At 40.1% G+C, this 19,440-nt stretch overlaps 1 protein-coding gene across 2 annotated transcripts in view; it reads left to right on the top strand.

Annotated features, from left to right (window-relative positions):
• The window catches only part of cop1 (COP1 E3 ubiquitin ligase), a 59,837-nt gene extending 43,811 nt beyond the window's left edge, over positions 1 to 16,026 (top strand). For both annotated transcript variants that reach the window (XM_060931141.1, XM_060931132.1), the window contains exons 16-20: positions 846 to 963; positions 1,105 to 1,229; positions 1,516 to 1,676; positions 12,302 to 12,346; positions 15,051 to 16,026. In XM_060931141.1, the coding sequence (XP_060787124.1) occupies positions 846 to 963; positions 1,105 to 1,229; positions 1,516 to 1,676; positions 12,302 to 12,346; positions 15,051 to 15,068 (467 nt within the window). In that variant the 3' untranslated portion in view covers positions 15,069 to 16,026. The remainder of the gene's footprint in view (positions 1 to 845; positions 964 to 1,104; positions 1,230 to 1,515; positions 1,677 to 12,301; positions 12,347 to 15,050) is intronic.
• Positions 16,027 to 19,440: the final 3,414 nt, after the last annotated feature.

Below are 19,440 nucleotides of genomic sequence, written 5' to 3'. Positions count from 1 at the left end.
GCCTCACAGAAGAAGGTCCGGGTTCGAGCCCCGTGGCCGGCGAGGGCCTTTCTGTGCGGAGTTTGCATGTTCTCCCCGTGTCCACGTGGGTTTCCTCCGGGTGCTCCGGTTTCCCCCACAGTCCAAAGACATGCAGATTAGGTTAACTGGTGACTCTAAATTGACCGTAGGTGTGAATGCGAGTGTGAATGGTTGTTTTTGTCTATGTGTCAGCCCTGTGATGACCTGGCGACTTGTCCAGGGTGTACCCCGCCTTTCGCCCGTAGTCAGCTGGGATAGGCTCCAGCTTGCCTGCGACCCTGTAGAAGGATAAAGCGGCTAGAGATAATGAGATTTTATATATATATATATATATATATATATATATATATATATATATGCTGCAAAAATAAGAAGAGAAGAACTGTGGCTGGTTCTGCAAGATGCTCAATAAACTAACTAGCAAATTTCCTTATAAAAGTGTACACAATGTACGTGTGACTACTAGAAAGTGTCAATATTAGAAACTAAGTTTATCGTCCCAGTAATCCTTGTATAACTTTGACACTGAAAGAAAAGCATGTTTGCTTGATATCTGATCATATTGGATTCATTCTTTATTTTCACTGATGGTGGATCTTGGTATTTTTATGCAATTTATCAGTGCAATACCAATACAAGATTACAGGATTGATCAGGTTTAGTCCTTCCCTACACTGAGTTGCCAGTTTTGCCAGATTGCTTTGTGTTTTCTATAAACTGGGCATCAGTATCTTCTTGCTGTGATGTAATTAGTAAGTGAAATATAGTAATTTCTGTCTTCACAATGCTAATGGCATCAAATTCTTCATTTTATGTGCATCAAGACCACTGTGTCCACTACTATGATTTGCGGAACACTAAGCAACCCATCATGGTATTCAAAGGTCACCGGAAGGCTGTGTCCTATGCCAAGTTTGTCAATGGAGAAGAGATTGTCTCTGCGTATGTATATGGCTAAACCTTCCTTAAGCTGTATAATTATTTCTACAATTTTAAACAAGTTCTATGTGGGACAATAGTAGTTCAGGCTGGAAAAAGCTGTGCTGAAATGAAAGCATGTACAATTGCTGTGTTTTCCCACAGCTCCACAGACAGCCAGCTAAAGCTGTGGAATGTGAACAAGCCCCACTGCCTGCGCTCTTTCAAAGGCCATATTAATGAGAAGAACTTTGTAGGTTTGGCCTCCAATGGAGACTATGTAGCATGTGGTGAGTGAGCCATAGCAGAAGTTATACACCCTATTATATACCTCCTTATTAGACTCAACTGTCCCCTGTCTCTCCCCCTTTTAAATTCCTGGATTCCTGCCTTTTATTCTAGCTTCTCAGTGACATTGACAAAGTGTTCTAATTAGTTATGAACACTTTATATCTTGCTGCCTTAGGTTTTAATACTCCATGAGCATTGGTTGTTGTGGGTGTTTTTGTTTTTTTGAGAATTATATGTATGTACATTTTTACATCGTAATTGAAGTTTTCACTCTGCTGCCCCCAGGAAGTGAGAACAACTCCCTATATCTCTACTACAAAGGGCTCTCCAAAACATTGCTGACCTTCAAGTTTGACACTGTGAAGAGCGTTCTGGACAAGGACAAGAAGGAGGACGACACTAACGAGTTTGTCAGTGCCGTATGCTGGCGGGCTTTACCAGATGGGGTAAGGTTTCTGGGTCCAAGTTCTGAGTTTATAGTGAAATTGTGTCTAAAATGAGTCCACAAAACTTAAATGTTTGTGAAATTTTGGTACACAGATTGGTAAACATAACCACATGTTTTGGATGTGCCTGAAGTAAGAATGTTTTGTGAACAGGTGTTTTGAGGGGCTTAAAGATGTATTCTACCAAAGTTTCACAAAAGATGCAAAGGCAGCACTGCTAGGAGTAATACTGGAAAGCATTAATGGAAGTGCCAAGAAATAGCTTTTACAAATGTTGCTTACAGCAGCAATTAAATGTACAACCCCGATTCCAAAAAAGTTGGGAAGCTGTGTAGAATGTAAATTAAAAGCAATGTGATCTGCAAATCATCAAAACCCTATGTTTCATTGAAAATAGGGCAAAAAATAGTACATATCAAATGTTTTAAGTTTATGCTCATTTTGCATTTGATGCTAACAGCATGTTTCAAAAAAGTTGGGGCAGGGGCATGTTGACCACTGTTTTGCATCGCCTCTATTTTTATCAACACACTGTGTAAATGTTTGGGAACTGAGGAGAGCGATTGCTGTAGATTTGAAAGAGAAATGTTGTCCCATTCTTGCCTGATATACAGTTTCAGTTGCTCAACAGTTCAGGGTCTCCTTTGTCATATTTTGTGCATAATAATAATAATAATAATTTTTTATTTGTAAGCACCTTTCAAAATACCCAAGGACACTGTACAGTTTAAAATTTAAGAACAGTACACAACTGTACACAAACACTGAGGACACTGTACACCCGAAGAGAACAGATGTACAGACAGAACTAAGTACAGAAAACATTTAAAAGAGGTGCTACAAGAGCACCACAAAGGAGGGGCAGCACAAAAATAAAAAGGAGTAAAATATGGAAATTTTTTAAATGAAGCAGTGGGAACAGTTAAGAGGCAGTGGGGAGAGCCATTCTGAAGAGGTGTGTTTTCAACAGAGTTTTGAAGGTGGATAGTGTTGTGCATTGGCGCAGTGCTAGTGGAAGGGCATTCCAGAGTTTAGGGCCAGCCACACTGAAGGCCCTGTCACCCATGGAGCAAAGCTGAGCAGCTAGTAGATGGGCATCAGTGGAGCACAGGGTGTGAGATGGTCTGTACAAAGTTAGGAGATATGATGGATAAGAAGGGACCAGGTTATGGAACGATTTGTAAACAAGTAGAATAATTTTGTATTGGATGTGGTACTGGACTGGGAGCCCATGTAATTGCTGGAGGATGGGGGTGATGTGATCCCATGATCTGGTACGGTGGAGCACACTTGCAGCAGACTTTTGGACATACTGTAGCCAGTTAATTCTCTTTGCTGAGACTCCAAAGAGTAGGGCATTACAGTAGTCTAACTTGGATGTAATAAATGCATGGATGAGTGTCTCGGCAGCTGATGAGGTGAGAGAGGAACGGAGTTTGGAGATGCTTTTAAGGTGGAAGAAGGCTGTTTTGGTAATTTATTTTTATTTATTTATTTTTTATATGAGAGTCAAAGGAAAGTGTAGAATCAACTATGATTCCTAGGTTTTGGCTTTTTTTTACTTCAGCAGAGGGTAGTGGTGAAGTAACCAGGGAAGGATAATTGTAAATATGCCAGTTTATGTAGGATATCGGGGGTTTGTATGAGAGTGGCTTCTGTCTTGTCTTGGTTAAGTTTGAGAAAGTTATGGGTCATCCAACTATTGACGGCAGTGAGACAATTAAATCGGTTGGAGAGTGGTAGGGTGTGAAAGTGCTTAGTATGTGTGTAAATCTGAGCAGTGTCAGCATAGCAGTGAAAGTCTAGGCCATGTTGGCGTAATATGCTGCCAAGGGAGCGGATGTAAATAATGAAAAGTAAAGGTCCTAGGACAGAGCCCTGGGGGACGCCATGGGGGAGGGATGAATTGGGGGGCTTAAAATTACCAATAGAAACAAACTGTTCTCTTGCTGTGAGGTATGATTTAAACCAGGAAAGTGGTGTGCCAGTGATGCCAAGTAATGTTTCCAGACGGATTAAAAGGTAGTTGTGACAGACCGTGTCGAAGGCAGCTGTGAGATCAAGTAGGATGAGGATGCTTACGTAGCCTGTGTCAGCAGCTAGGAGGTGGTCATTTGCGACCTTTCCTAGGGCAGTCTCAGTACTGTGCTTTGCCTGAAACCCAGACTGAATCTCTTCCCATAAGTTGTAATGGTTTAAGTACCCTTGGAGCTGATTGGCTACAGTCCGTTCAAGGAGTTTTGCAATGAAAGGGAGGTTAGAAATGGGTCGATTAGTTTTTCAAGTCATCAATGGCCCCTTCAGGGTTTTTTTTTTTTTTATTTATTTTCATAAACAGGAGTGATGGCTGCTGTTTTGAGAGAGGGTGGAACAGTACCAGTGAGGAGAGACAAATGTATTATTTGGACCAACAGGGGGCAGAGAAGTGGCAGGCAGGTCTTGACCAGTGGGGAGTGGGCTACAGTTTGTTCAAGGAGTTTTGCAATGAAAGGGAGGTTAGAAATGGGTCGATGGTTTTTAGCCTTTGCAACAAGGTCAAGGACAATGCATTCATTGACTTGGGGGGGGGGCAGAGAAGGATCCAGCAGGAGCTGTGAGGGGAGATGGGACATCATTAAAGGTGGTGGGAGTAGATTGGAGCAGATTGTAAATGGAGCTAATTTTGTTGTGGAAAAATTCAAGAAACTCGCAGCAGAGATCAGTTGAAGGAGTAAGTGGGAAAGGTTTCGCAGGTTGGCGTAGCCTGTTAATGGTGGAGAGCAGGGCTCTGGGGTTGCTTTGTCCTTTGGTGATAATGGTGGTGTAATGCTTGGGCTTGGCTTCATTTAGACTACGTTCAGACTGCACCCTGAAACGACCCATATCCGATTTTTTTTGCCCATATGCGACCTGTATCCGATTTGTTATTGACAATCTGAACGACACAGATCCGATTTTTTCACATGCGACCCAGGCCGCTTGGATATGTGGTCCTAATTCCGATGCATATCCGATATTTTCACATGCGACTGCAGTCTGACCGGACAGGTCGCATTCATGCGACCTACACGTCATCAACAAGAGACAAACGTCACTATTCTGCGTTGGCTAATCCCGCCTCTTTGGTGGAAAACAACAACATTTGTACAGTTTTCAGAATTTAAATAGACTTTTATAGAATTGATCAAGCTAATGGTGGATTTGGTAGGGACCTGGATGTTTATCTGTTAGCCTGATTAAATAAAACAGTTTCTATAACTGATTTATAACTTAAACCATCCTGTCTGTACCACATCGCCAGGTCTCGCCTCATCTCCATAGCAAACTGCACTGGTGTTTATGCACCTTGAGCCAGCGCTGAGAGAAGTTGCAGAATTCAGCTGGCTATAAACAATCTAAATAAATATTTATAAAAATGTAGAAAAAGTTTATTAATATGACGAAATAAATATGTGCAAATTATTAAGCCTGAATTAAGAGTTTGGTAATACAGCGGCCGTATCCCAAATGACTGCCTACTGAAGCTCGAGTGCACTATATAGAGTTTAAAAATCCATTACTTCCTAGTAACATGTAGTGCACTTATATAGAAATTAGAGAGACGTTTAGGAGTCAACCCTCGTTACCAGGCTACACGTTTTCATTTCAATTCAGAAACAAAAACACACACGAGACCTCACACTTTAACCAGATAATTAAACAAACAAACAAAAAAAGAAAATCATTAAACTTGAAGAGTGTGCTTTTTTTTTTTTTGTTTACGTATTAGGTAGAAGTGCTTATTACGTGTCAATTTGCGCATGCGGGACACTTTTGGGTCGTTTTCTGTTCATATTGGAGATCGCATACAAGTCTCATATAATTGGTAATGTGAATGGCCTAACAAAAAAATCGGATTTCACAACAAATCGGATATGGGTCGTTTCAGGTTGCAGTCTGAACGTAGTGTTAGAGACTCCTTGTAGGCTAAAACATGGTCATTATATGCCAGGGCATGGACTCTTAGGCCAGTCTTCTGGCTAATGCCGCTTTTCCACTACAAACGCGGCTGAGTCGGGCTGAGCCGTGCCGTGCTGAGTCGGGCTGAGCGGGGCTGTTGGAGTTGCATTTCGACTACAACCGCGCTGAACCGTGCTGGCTGGAAGTGGGTGGACACATTGGGTGGAGTTAGCGAAAGTGGGTGGACGTCAGATGATGTCGTTAAGCAGCGCAAACAGTGACATCAGTGGCCTTTTAAGCGGTAGTCTCACGACCCGAATAGTAAACAATAAACATGGAGGACATGGAGTCGTTAGTGTTGCTGGTCTTGGTGCTGTGGCTTGTTGTCACCGACAATGCTTACAGATACTGGCAAGAGCATATAGATGAGGCGAGGCGCATAAGGGTTCAGAAATTCTCGTAATCCGTAATTCTTCTCCTTCCGGGTTTGCGGTGTTTACAGATCCCAGCGCGCTCGCGGGGCGTGTGTGGGCATGTGAGGACACTCCTCCTCACCAATCAGTGCACAGGGGAGTGTCTGCTCACGCCCCCAGCCTCACTCGGCACGGTTTGGCTCGCTTCAGCCCCACTCCAAAACGGTGCGAGTTTTAGGGGCTAAGCAGGGCTGAAGCGAGCTGAGTCGTGCTGGTTTTTGGTAGTCGAAACGCGAGCCGTGTCGGGCTGAAGTGAGCTGAAGCGAGCTGAAGTGAGCTGAAAAAGGGTAGTGGAAAAGGGCCATAAGTCACCCCAGCTGACGGCCAGCAGCCTTCATTTTGTGAAGCTCAGGTGTAAACCATGGGACAGAGTGAGAGAAGGAGATGGTGTGTGTTCAGAGGGGAAGATGATTTAGAGAATCAGCCAGATGGGTATTGTACAGCAATACTAAATCATCTGGAGATGAGGTTAATGGTTCAGTATTAAGGTTAGATTGCAGTGTGTCTAATAAGGCAGCTACAGTGATGCTCTTTGTGTTCCTATATGTAAAAGGGCAAGAGGCACAGAGATGGTGGAGAGGCCCAAGAACAGCAATATTAAAAAGAACAGCCCTATGGTTAGAGATGGGAAGATCTTTAGGACAGAGTTTAGATGTGGTGATGCCAGTGGTGCAGACGAGATCCAGTATATGGCTTTTAGATTGGGTGGGAAAATTAACGTGTAGCAGATTCAGAAAATCGGCAGCAACGTTACAGCTTTTTGAATCTACATGTATATTAAAATCCCCAAGAACCAGGATAGATGGCTGTGTAGGACAGACAGATGAGAGTAGCTCAGAGAATTCACTAATAAAATCAGAAGTCACTTTTGGAGGCTGGTAGACGAGCAATAATAATGGAGGTAGACCACCAGTAAATTTCAGAGAAAGACATTCAAATGATGAAAAATCCTGTATGGGCACTGATACAATCTTAGAACTGGAGCGATAAAGCACAGCGAGGCCGCCCCCATGCCCAGTTGTACGTGGCTTATCAATAAATTCATAACCAGGTGGAGTAGCTTCATTCAATGTTATAAATTAATTTAGGTATCTGCCAGGTTTCAGTTAAACATAGCAAGTGGATAATCATGTGAAAAATTACATCATTAATGGATGGTGGGTTTTTGGGTTTTTTTGTGTTTGTTTGTTTTTTTTTTTAATTCAGAGACTGTACATTGAGTAAGGCACAATTCGCATTCATAGAAGCAACGGAAATTTGGGAGACTTTGCTTAAAGTTATGGGGCACAGGTTCTTAAAGTCCACAACACGACGCTCTGCATTATACCGATTTGAGTTCCGAGTCTGACTCCAGAACGAGTCACTGTTGTTCGTGTGGTGATGGCAGGCGAAACTCCAGCCAGAACCCCTGTGTCTGTATTTAGGGTGACGCAGGATGCCAAGGTGTTGGTGTGCAAGAAGGGTTTCAGGAACTTTGTTTTGCAGACTGTGGAGATAAGCAGACGAGTATCTCAAAGCCATTTCCATGTCTCTGGAACACCAGCATAATGTTCACTGTAAGGCCAGCAATAGTGCCGTAACTTGCAAAGAGCCAGAGCAGAACTACGATTGTAGAATGTATTTGCGTGGATGGCGTGCGATATGTAAAAATCCGATACGCTTGGTGGATTAAACCACCAATGTTCCAGCCTAATCCAGCTAGTGCAATACTACAACAAATGCACGCTAGACCAAACCCCTATGCCTTGGCAGTCTAGTACGTTAGACAAGAAGTGTAAACCACTGACATTCTTAAGGACAGGTGACCGAGGTAGCCAGGTCCTGCAGAGTGGAACAGCACCAAGTATGAAACTCGGCCACTAGTAAAGCAAACAAGAAACTAACCCAAAGAGTGATGTTCTAATCAGCAGAGTACCCATGAGAGGGCTTGCACAAGGCAATACCAGGAGCGGAGCCGGCGTAGCAGCAGTCCAGGTTGTGTTGGGTAAACAAACACTTCAGGCAGGTAGACAGTTCAAAGAGTTTCTTGTTGGCTAGACAGTTAGCTTATCCTTGGCAGTAGAGTGGATAGTAGACCTAGATATAAATCTATACAGATGAAGTAGTAGAACCACAGCTTGTGTTCCTGAGGCAGTGGCTCAGGTAGCTCAGTCCTGTAAACAGGTAGCCTATATTCCAGAAACAGCAGAAGCCAGACAGGTACTAAACAGCAGCAAGTTGCTCTGATTCTGAACATAATGGAGGTGTAAAAAAACAAACTAACTGTGTTTAAAGTAACGATGACCGGCAGATAGTGTGAAGAAAATCACTTAAAACAACACAAAGTGATTCCGTGGAGTAATGGCAGCCAAACATGCCAGCATTCACTCCCGGAGGTGAAACGGAAGTGTGCCAGATGTTTTAAATGTGAGACAGGTTTGGACTGCAGGCAAGCCAGTTTAGCACCTGGACTCTTTTACTATGGAGCCATGCAGTTGTAATACATGTAGAATGTGGTTTGGCATTGTCTTGCTGTAATGAGCAAGGCCTTCCTTGGATAAGTTGTCATCAAAATCCATATCATTCAGTATTAATAATGACTTCCCAAATGTGCAAGCTATCAAGGTCATGTGCTAATGCCCCGCACACCATCACAGAGGCTGACTTTTGAACTGTGAGTTCATTACAAGCCAAGTGGTCCCCCTCTTCTTTTTCCCAGAAGATGCAGTGTCCATGATTTTCCAAAAAGAATTTAAAATTTCGATTCGTCAGACCACAGAACAGCTTTCCACTTCATCTTAGTCCATCTTAAATGAGCTTGAGCCCAGAGAAAGCGGTGATGCTTCTGAATATTGTTTCATGTATGGTTTAAACTTTCATTTATGGATACAGTGATGGACTGTATTCACAGCCGATGGTTTTCGGAAGTGTTTCTGAACCTATACAGTGACTTCCACTACAGAATCCTGTCTGTTTTTAAGGCGGAGTCGCTTGAGGGCCTGAAAATCACAGGCATCCAATGTTGGTTTTTGGCCTTGTTTCTTACATATAGACATTTCTTTGGATTCTCCGAATCTTCTAATGATGTTCTGTAGATGATGTCCCCAAATTCTTTGCAATTTTACATTGAGGAAAGTTATTCTTAAATTGTTGCACTATTTGCCCCACACAGTCTTTCACAGAGCAGTGAACCACTCCCCATCTTTACTTCTGAGAGAGTCAGCCTCTCTGGGATGCTCTATTTATACCCAGTCATGTTACTGACCTGTTGCCAATTAACCTAATTAATTTTTTTTTGACACATTAGTTTTTCCAGTCTTTTTTGCCTCTTCCCACCTTTTTTGAAACGTGTTGTTTCTGCCAAGTTCAAGATGAGCATATATTTTTAACAACTATAATTTCAGTTCCACCATTTGATGTCTTTTTTTTTTATAATTTTTTTTTGTACTTTACTATTGTGCTATTTTTGTACTTTTTTTGTACTATTTTCAATGAAATATAGGGTTTCCATATTATTCCATTATTTATTCCATAATAAAGCGTCCATCGAATGGAACAAAGAACATACTCATTGAGACTCCAAAAAGATATTAAAAGATGGAGTCCTGCCATCAATATATTAATACAGTGAAGTGTTCCAAATCCTCCCACAACTTCTGAATTGCACAAGTATCTTCATTTTACCAACTTGTCATATACGACTACACATTTGTGCAACTGCGCTATAATGAACTCTCTTACTATGAATTTTCACATATAACAAACCAAGTTTGTGTCCCTTGCCTTTAGTGACAATAAGTCAGACTTTTCCAAAAAAAAAAAGTGTTCCTCTTCCCACCAGAGACAAACAATAAGTAATCCAGTCAAGTTAACAATGTGTATTGACACCATAAAACAAAGGCTTAACTAGCCTTGTTTAGGTGTCCGTCACTAACAAGCATCAAGAAAGGTGATCAAAAGATTGATAAAAGGAAGAAATGACTGCTGACCTCATTGGTGATTTGCAACACATGAATGAACTGAATGGTGAAGATTTAGAAAACATAGCAAGTCAGTGGGTGGACATTGAGGTTACCGGTGTATCGTTGTCAGTCATTTCTATAACAGATGAAGAAATCATCTCCTCCGTTTGTGAACCTTTAACTCAGTCAATGAACTTGGAGTGACTCGGAAGGAGAAATTCGTGATGAGGAGATTGAGCCGAAAATTAAAGCAATCCAGGATTGCAGCTTTCTTCAGCAAGTCAAACTGATGGGACACTAGTATTGTACTGTAACAGCTTCTATGCTGGGGTACTGGGAGACAGACACGACAGGTCATGGTGCATTTTGTTACTTGTCTTTTACTTTCACTTTTCAGTGACTTTAGGTTGCACTCGCGTGTAGGGGAATGCAGCTGTCTCTTGTTACTGGCCATCTGAAAGACACACAGACACATGAATAGAGATCTTGCAGTCACGTGACCGGAAAGTACACAGCCGCCATCTTGTCGGTAAAAAACACAGCTGAATACTGCTGCACTCGTGTACAGAATGGATCAATTTCAACCGACGGACTACACGGCTCATTTTTCTAATGAACAGATAATTAGATATATGTCTAAAATAAACGATCTACAGATTAGTGACCCTTATGGCTTACCGGACGGAGTTTTCACGACCGTGTCAGTGGATTTTGAACTGCCAGCGGAATATCCGGACGTGTATAATTACCTCATTAACTTTCCCTCGCTGTTCAGTGGTGAAGCACTGCGTGCTTATAAATCTCTGGACAGTTATCTTTACAGAAATTCAGGATTTGTCAGCGACTCAGATGTGGCATCTTGTAAACAAGAAAATAACAATCCTCATTGGACGGGTAAGTCACTTAAGTATTGAGTATAGCACTGACCAGCCGATTATAGAATAAAATAAAGTAATTCCAGCTGTAATTCCAAATCGTCCGTCTTGTTTACCATGGATCTGGCGTTGGAGAGATAGAGGCTTAGCAGTGGAGATTTGAGTGGCTGTTTTCTGAGCTTAGTCAACAGGCCGGCTCTGCAGCCTCGCTTTTGCTTCCGCTCCCGGCGCCGCCTCCTTCACTTTGCTTCCGATAACAATCCACGGAGACCCCGCTGGTCTCGCTATCTCGTCCGGAATGTTGTGCATGCGATGGAAATCGCTACAAACCGTCATTTTCTGCTGGAAACCAATGTCCAGTAAGTCCATACGGTTGTAGTGGATATTGAAGTCCGGTACAGACGAACAACACGCAAAAATACACATAAAAAAAGTGCACAGGTAGGGAGAGCTTGTAGCCGCAGCCGTTGTAGTAGAATTGTATATAGTAGGGTTTTCCAGAAGAAAAGGTAGAAGTAAAAGTATAAGTAGAACCAGAAGTAGAAGGCAGAAATATGGCGTTTGACCGACAAGATGGCGTCTGTCACAATCTGGATCGGCTGTGACGTCACATGCAAGCGCTCCATAGACAGCCAGTAATTGGGCATGGATGTAACTCATCGCATGTAACCTGTTGGTTCAACCTTACTCCTTGCTGTTCACAGCTGACATTTGACCATGCCCTCACTTCTACACGTACTTTTACTAAGTGGAAGTTTACATGAAAGTTTTTAATTGAATATTCACATTTATTTTTGACATTGAAAAGAGTGACTTATTTCCTTTACTTCATGAAGATGTAAGTGAATTAAGTGTAAATATAAGTTGCACACAGTTGGTCTTGTTTTATGTAAGAGTGAGTGAGTGGTGTGACAAGTGGGTCCATTTCAGTATTATGAACTTTTTGGTATAAGAAACTATTTGGACATCCTCAAGGAGTTAATTGTAGTGGGGTTGCAATGTATTTAGATATGACTGAAGGGGGGAAAAATGGAAAAACAGTTGGAAAAATTGTGAATATGATTTTAGGAGTTGCTGAAATAGAAACTAAGTTTTCAAGTACATGTTCATTAGTAAATTTTTAAAAAATGAGGAGATGCATAATTTAATATTTATGGAGTAAACAAAGCTAAAATGATCAATTTTAGGTGTAACAAATCTTTAATTCACCTATCTGGCTAAGGTGAGTGCTGTTTCCCCAAAAGCCTGAAAGCTGTAATAAGCTTTAGGTACCCAGGTCCAGAAAATAAAATGTGTAACTAAGTGTTAATTGTCGCAAATAAATCTTGAATGGTGACTGGTTCTATGTTTTAAATGTGGATATGTACAGAATGTTTGTGGCTGTAGTCTTAGTATTTTTTCTGTTGCACAATTCACAGGAGTCCAATGTGCTGATTGCAGCCAACAGTCAAGGAACAATCAAGGTATATAATTATAAAATATTTTAAATAAAGTATGCTTTTTCTCATTTATGATCATCCAAATCCCCCCCCCCAGTAGTCTATCTATACCATATTATTTTCAGTTACGGTACTCTTTTTCTGTCTTTCTGTGAAGAATGGTTCCTCTGGTACCATTTTTGTTCTTGTCTTACACTTGCTGAACTTAAAGCGCTTGAAAGACGTTAATTGTTAAATCTTTTTTTTTTTTTTTTTGCCCAATTGGAAAAATATTTGTATGTACACTCACTGTCCAGTTTATTTGGAACCAGTACACAGAAATGTGTATACACAGCTAATCAGATTTCAAACTTCAAGATTCTGAAGTGTGACCAGAAATGTGTACAGATGTGGCCTCTGAGGGCATTAGAGACTGAGATTAGGCTGGTTTAAAGTCTTGGTTTTTTTTTTTTTTTTTTTTTTTTTTTTATATATTACATGTTTTCACTCAGTCACACACAACTGAGGAGTAGAAGTAACAAAAAAAATTGATAAAAGAGTGACAAATGCATGTGAACTGGAAGTGTTAAATTGTCAGTTGATTTGATAAACTTGAATGACACACTATTTCAATTCACGTGTATTTTCATCACCTCCATTTTTATCAAACAAATTTGTTACTTCCACTCTTGAGGCTATTTTCCTTCAATGATAAATTGCAATTTTGTGTTGTGAATAATAAATGAATATTGAAACAGCTTTGCTTTTATCATATGACTGTTGAAATCAAATCAGCTTTAAATTGATCAAATCACGTGGTAATTTATCATTTTTTTCATTTTGCATCCAATTTTCCTCTATTTTTCAATTCACGTGCATTTTCATCACCTTTTTCTTTTTTCCAATTAGTTAATTTTTGTTACTTCCACCCTTCATATAAAACACTTTAGGGCCAGTATTTAGCAGATGTAAGGGTTTGTAGACTCACATTCACTTTATTAGGAACACCTGCTCATTTATGCAGCAATCAAATCGGCCAAACCTGTTGGTAGTAGCACAGTGCGTAAAATCAAGCAGATACAGGTCAAGAGCTATATATAATGTTCATAGCAAACATCAGGATTGGGGAGGGGAGTGATTTCTGTAATTTTGATTGTGGCATGGTTGTGGGTGGCATGGTTGTGGGTGCCAGATAGGATGGTTCAGTATTTCAGAAACTGCTGGTCTCCCGGGAATTTCACACACAACAGCCTCTTGATGATGCACAGAATGGTGCAAAAAAAATAAACACTGAGTGACAGTTCTGTGGGTGGAAATGTCGTCTTGGTGAGAGAGGTTAGAGGGAATGGGCAGATTGGTTTGAGCTGCCAAGAAGGATTTTGTAACTCAAATAAGCACTTTTTTAAATTTTTATTTATTTATTTTAAACAACTGTGCTGTGCAGAAAAGCATCTCAGAATACACAACACCTTAAACTTTGAAGTGGATGTGCTACAACTGCAGAAAACCGTGCTGGGTTCTACTCCTGAAGCTACGAGCAAGTATTTGAGGCCATCATGGGAATTGGCTCACCCAAACTGAGCAACTGAAGATTAGAAAAATTTAATTTGGCCTTTTTTTTTTTTAATAAGTCTTCAACTGTCTAGTTTGGATGAGTCTGTGCCCATGTGTACAGGTGTTCCTACTAAAGTGGACTGTAGTTGTACATACCCACATATCTGATAAACACTGGCCCTAAAGTGTTTTACATGACTGAATGGAAAACACATTTTTAACTTTTTTTTTTTTTAAATTTAAATCTTGAAGTTTGAAATCCGATTAGCTGTGTACACCAATCAGCCATAACATTATGACCACTGATGGGTGAAGTGAATAGCACTGACTTATCTCATTACAGTGGCACCTGTCAAGGGGTGAGATTAAACAGAAAGGTGTCAGCATTAACGTTTTCAGCAGTTTGTGCTACAGTAGCTGTTCTGTGGGACTACACCATATGGCCTTTGTGCCCCATGCAAATCAATGAGCCTTCAGATACCCATGACCTTGTTGCTGGTTCACCAATTGTCCTTCCTTGGACCACTTTTGGTAGGTACTAACCACTGCATACCAGGAACACCCCACAAGATGTGCTATTTTGGAGATGCTCTGACCAGTCATCTAGCCATCATAATTTGTCCCTTGTCAAAGTCGCTCAGATCCTTACGCTTGCCCATTTTTCCTGCTTCCAACACATCAACAACTGACTGTTCTCTTGCTGCCTCATATATCCTACCCCTTGACAGGTGCAATTGTAATGAGAATCTTTTTCACTTCACCTGTCAGTGGTCATTGTTATGGCTGATCGGTGTATATTCACTTATGTGTGTCGGTTTTCATCAGGAAAACATATTTTGAGCAAGCTGTCACAATACGGTTTTCAGAGCATGGTATACTCACTGTGCTGACAAAATTACCCAGAGTCTGCCCTGACAGTCAAATACTCTGTGGAAGGTGGCACAACATGAACCACATTCTGTAACGAAATGCTGGTTTGTGAGACTAAGTTCATCTAGAAACTGAGTCACTCTTCAACAAAAACTGAAAAGAATTTTTGAATATTCACTCGCTCATTAATTTTTATTCTCCACTTTGCCCTGGTCAGGGTTGTGGGTCCTTTGACAGTTTTGGAATTTAATTTAAGAGCATCTGTATGAACCCTGTTAAACATCTAGAACTGTTTTTCTTATTCAAGTGTTTCTTCTTCTTAAAGGTACTCGAGCTAATTTGAAGATCCAGTAAAAACAATCAGGGCATTTTGTCAAACCAGAGGAATATTGCTAATGGATTGTGACTGAGCACAAAAGGAAGGGAAAAAAAAAAAAAGACCTCTGGATTCTTAATGACGTTTTCAAAGACATGTGCTCCGGTATCAGGACTGTTTGAGACTTCCAGGGAATAGATGTGGACATTTTATAATGGAAAAGGAAATGGTGATTCTCCTTCTAAAAGCCTCTTTTGGAATAAAATGCTTAATTACAGGCATGAATAAACAAAGACTGAGCCTTCAGTAGAGGCAAATGTGACAAGCTAGAGCTATGTGAGTACAAAGCCAAAGCACAAGACCAGAACACAATGAAATGCTTTTTGTTGTACAAATAATCAATTGCCATATAATTTTGAGCCTGTAGTATCCATATATTCTTTCATTTGATAGAGTGTCTGTCAATAAAATTTCCACTCTGTTTGGACAATGCCGCTGGACTCTCCAAAATAATCACAGGGCCTTCTTCAGTTTATGTTGCCTATGTCAAGGGACCTCAAGACATGGCTGCCTCATGCAAATAAGGCAGATTTCCTTTAAAATGCTTTGTAAGTCATGTGGAAAAGATACTAAATTGATTTTTTTTAACTTTGTCATTAGTTGCCATGACTTTCTTATTCCTTTCCCCCTAGTGGACACTAGGGATGAGTAAGATGATGTTATGACACTATGTATTCTCTATAGGGATTATTTAACAGTCACCCAAAAACATTGCTGCTCTTTTTATCATTAAAATTCTGTACAAGTATTATTTATTTTTGTAATTTATAGAATTTTTGTCAACTTCACAACCAATTGTAGGTTTTTTTTTTTTTTTTTGAGCTTGGACTTCTGTTGCATCCCAATAATTCCCTTTATTGTGTACCCATTCTATGATTTTAACCATTCATTTGAATGAATAAATGATTATCTTTGCATTGATTTATATTTTTGTCTTGATCCTATTTTTCTCCCAGAGTTCAGTTAGATCTTTTAAGGAAAACTTGTCCTTTGTTTTGCATTATTTTGTAATTGTCTGTGCAATGGAGTTTTCATTTTGTTTTACTATATTTCATGAGTTATTGAAGTACTGTCAAAGTATCATGAGTGAGAATTGTATAGTGTGTATATTATTTAGCCTCTTAAAGGTGACATACCCCTTTTCCACAGGTTGACACAGTTTCCTGTGGTCTTAATGAAATGTCTGACATGCTTTGGTCAAAATACCACAAGGATAAAGCACCACATCACCCTTATCATGTTTGGATAGCCCTGTTAAAAACGGCTGATTTTAATGCCTGTTCCTTTAAATGATAATGAGCCACTGCTCACCATAAGCCAGTCAGGTATCACTTTTTATTCATGAATATTCATTTGCAAAGGAAGTTCTCCTTTGAAGTGGTAGCATATTTCTAATGAGCTCCCCTTGTGACATAGGAAGGGTAGCCAAATCTGAATGGCTTGTTGAAGCATGTTTTCTGAAATGGACAGAACAAAAGAAACTGACTGGGTTGTCTTATGTTTGTGGGTTGGTAGGCAGTCCAGATACACAAGTGTATGTGCAGAAGCACTGAAAACTTAGTTTTCAGTGCTTCTGTACATACACTTGTGTATCTGGACTGCCTACCAACCCACAAACATTACATAAGACAACCCAGTCAACCCACTGAAAAAAAAAAGTTTTTCATAACCTCCATTTTAAGTAAGCTTAAAAAGACCTTCGTTTCAGTCATGTTGTGTGAGCACTCCTGTAGTGGACTCTGAATGAAAAGGAGTAATCTTAGAGACTAAATTTTCTTCCTAAAGACCTGTCTATATTTCGTTACCCATGTCAAAGTCTTGTAAATTAGAATGACAAATACTCCTCCAACAATATTTCTACAAGTTAACACTAATATTAGTTAAGTAGTAATTTAAATGCAGTGGTGTTAAGGGCCCTGTAAATACACTTTCTACATTATCAACATTTGTGGTAAGATTACTTGTGCACTTGGTGTAGTGCAGACAGCTCTATAATTATTGGCACCATTGGTTTGGGGGGGGGGAAAGGCAGTTTGTGGTTTTTATCTCGCACCAAAAATTGTAGTGAAATCTAAATTAACTTGTTTTATTTTAAGAAAATTACCTCTCGTTTATTAAAAAATTATTTATTTATTTATTTATTTACTGGCGGCACGGTGGTGTAGTGGTTAGCGCTGTCGCCTCACAGCAAGAAGGTCTGGGTTCGAGCCCCGTGGCTGGCGAGGGCCTTTCTGTGTGGAGTTTGCATGTTCTCCCCGTGTCCGCGTGGGTTTCCTCCGGGTGCTCCAGTTTCCCCCACAGTCCAAAGACATGCAGGTTAGGTTAACTGGTGACTCTAAATTGACCATAGGTGTGAATGGTTGTCTGTGTCTATGTGTCAGCCCTGTGTTGACCTGGCGACTTGTCCAGGGTGTACCCCGACTTTTGCCCGTAGTCAGCTGGGATAGGCTGCAGCTTGCCTGCGACCCTGTAGAACAGGATAAAGTGGCTAGAGATAATGAGATGAATTTATTTACTTACTTACCATGTTTTAAGTTCCAGAGTGTTTAGGAACTCAAGTGTTCATCCATGACTTCATGTTTCAGTGGGGTAGAAGTGTGATCTGAGACAGAAGCCTAATTCTTTGTTATTCATCAAAATGGGAAAGATTAAAGAATATACAAATTCAACGATTCAAAGTGTGTTGACCTTCATAAGATAGGCAATGGCTACAAACAAAAGCACATACCTGAAAATGTCCATATCCACTGTTTTTAGGCAATAATTTAGCTATTTTAAGGGGGATCTCCAAATCTCCAATTAAACACTACAAGCAAAAGTGCTTGGAGTCTGTGAGATGCTCCTGGAACATTGGGAACGGGTTCTATCATTATATTCTTTAAGGAATGTGCAATAATCACCTAATCACCATTGAAGTACAGTGTAGTATGTATGGTGCTATGAGGCCATTATTCTTTCAGTGGCTTTGGGAACCTTCTTAAGATACATGGCATCATAATCTCTTCAAGAAGTTATAATCTGTCTGCTTCTGCCAAGAAGCTCAGTTAAGGTTGTGGTTAGATTTTCATGGATGCGTAAAACATGACATCACAGTGTTGTCAGGGCCAAGGGTTTGTTGGCGAGCCTCCTGCAATGAGTTCATAGCATGTGCTTCATGCTCTCACTCACAAAAAGAGCTCTACAAATTATGGCATGAATATATTATGTTGGGTATGTTGGGTATATATTAAGTATATAATGTTTATCATTTTTAACAATATTTGTTAAAATATGAAATAATTTTAGGAAAACTTTATACTATAGTATAGTGGGGGGGCATTAGGCCTTGCTGTATATCACCAGCATATCAAACATTTATTGCAGATTAATCAGGAGCCAATTAGTATGTGTGATAACCCAGTAAAATGAAATAGAAATTGAAAGTTGGACTCTTCTGCTGAGGGCTTATTGCCCCACACCTGTGGGGAATTGGCTCTACGGTGTTTAAAAAAAAAAAAAGAAAAGAAATTTGTTGGAAAACTGATGTACTTTTATCATTGAATTTGATGGCAGTTAATTTGTAATTGTTTCTTCCATAACACTTAAGTTACTGTCTTTGTACTATACTGTTTGCCCTACATGGTTTATATGAATATATAATATTTGGGTGCATGTTCTTTTACATGTTTCAGTAGTATCTATGCCGTTTGATTTGAAAGGAGTGTCGTCGTCTTCTCCCCAAGTTTAGAGGTTCCTTTTGTAATATATCTGACAACCCTGCCAAACAACAAAAAAACAGCAAAAGGGACCAGCAATTTCATCAGAGGGAAAATGTTGCCTGGAATGTTGCTTTATTTAGCAAAGATAAAGCAGTTACGTGATCCAGAAGGAAGTGTCTCAACTGATATTTTTCCTTGAATGTATTTAACCTGCTGATTGCATAACTGAAAGCAAGCAAAAACAAAGTTTAAGCATTCAATTTGGAAGTGTAGCTTGGATTGGTTAATAATGCGCCACCACAAATATTAATGGATTACTTTTTCTTTTTTGTTCCCTGTCTTAATGGGACAGGGACACTTATTCCAGAAGTGTAGTGTATTGTTTCACCAACAGGTGGCAGTAATCACCCTGTTGGTAAATGTAAAGAAGTCATGAAGTTTGTTGGCCTTTTTTTCCCCACACTGCCATTATTATGAATATGAAAATCCTAATTAGTACCATTTCAGAAATTCCTGTGAACAATGTCAACAAATACAGCTTACAATCACTACAGCATCCCTAAAGGCAATAATTAAAGGCAACAACAAAACATGAGATTTACTCATTTCCCACTGACGTGCTCAGGAGAAAGAAATGGATT

Source organism: Neoarius graeffei, chromosome 1, assembly GCF_027579695.1.
Source record: "Neoarius graeffei isolate fNeoGra1 chromosome 1, fNeoGra1.pri, whole genome shotgun sequence".
In the NCBI taxonomy this organism is placed as follows: Eukaryota; Metazoa; Chordata; class Actinopteri; order Siluriformes; family Ariidae; genus Neoarius; species Neoarius graeffei.
Note: the sequence above shows the minus strand (reverse complement) of the source record. Positions and strands in the feature narration are given on the sequence as shown.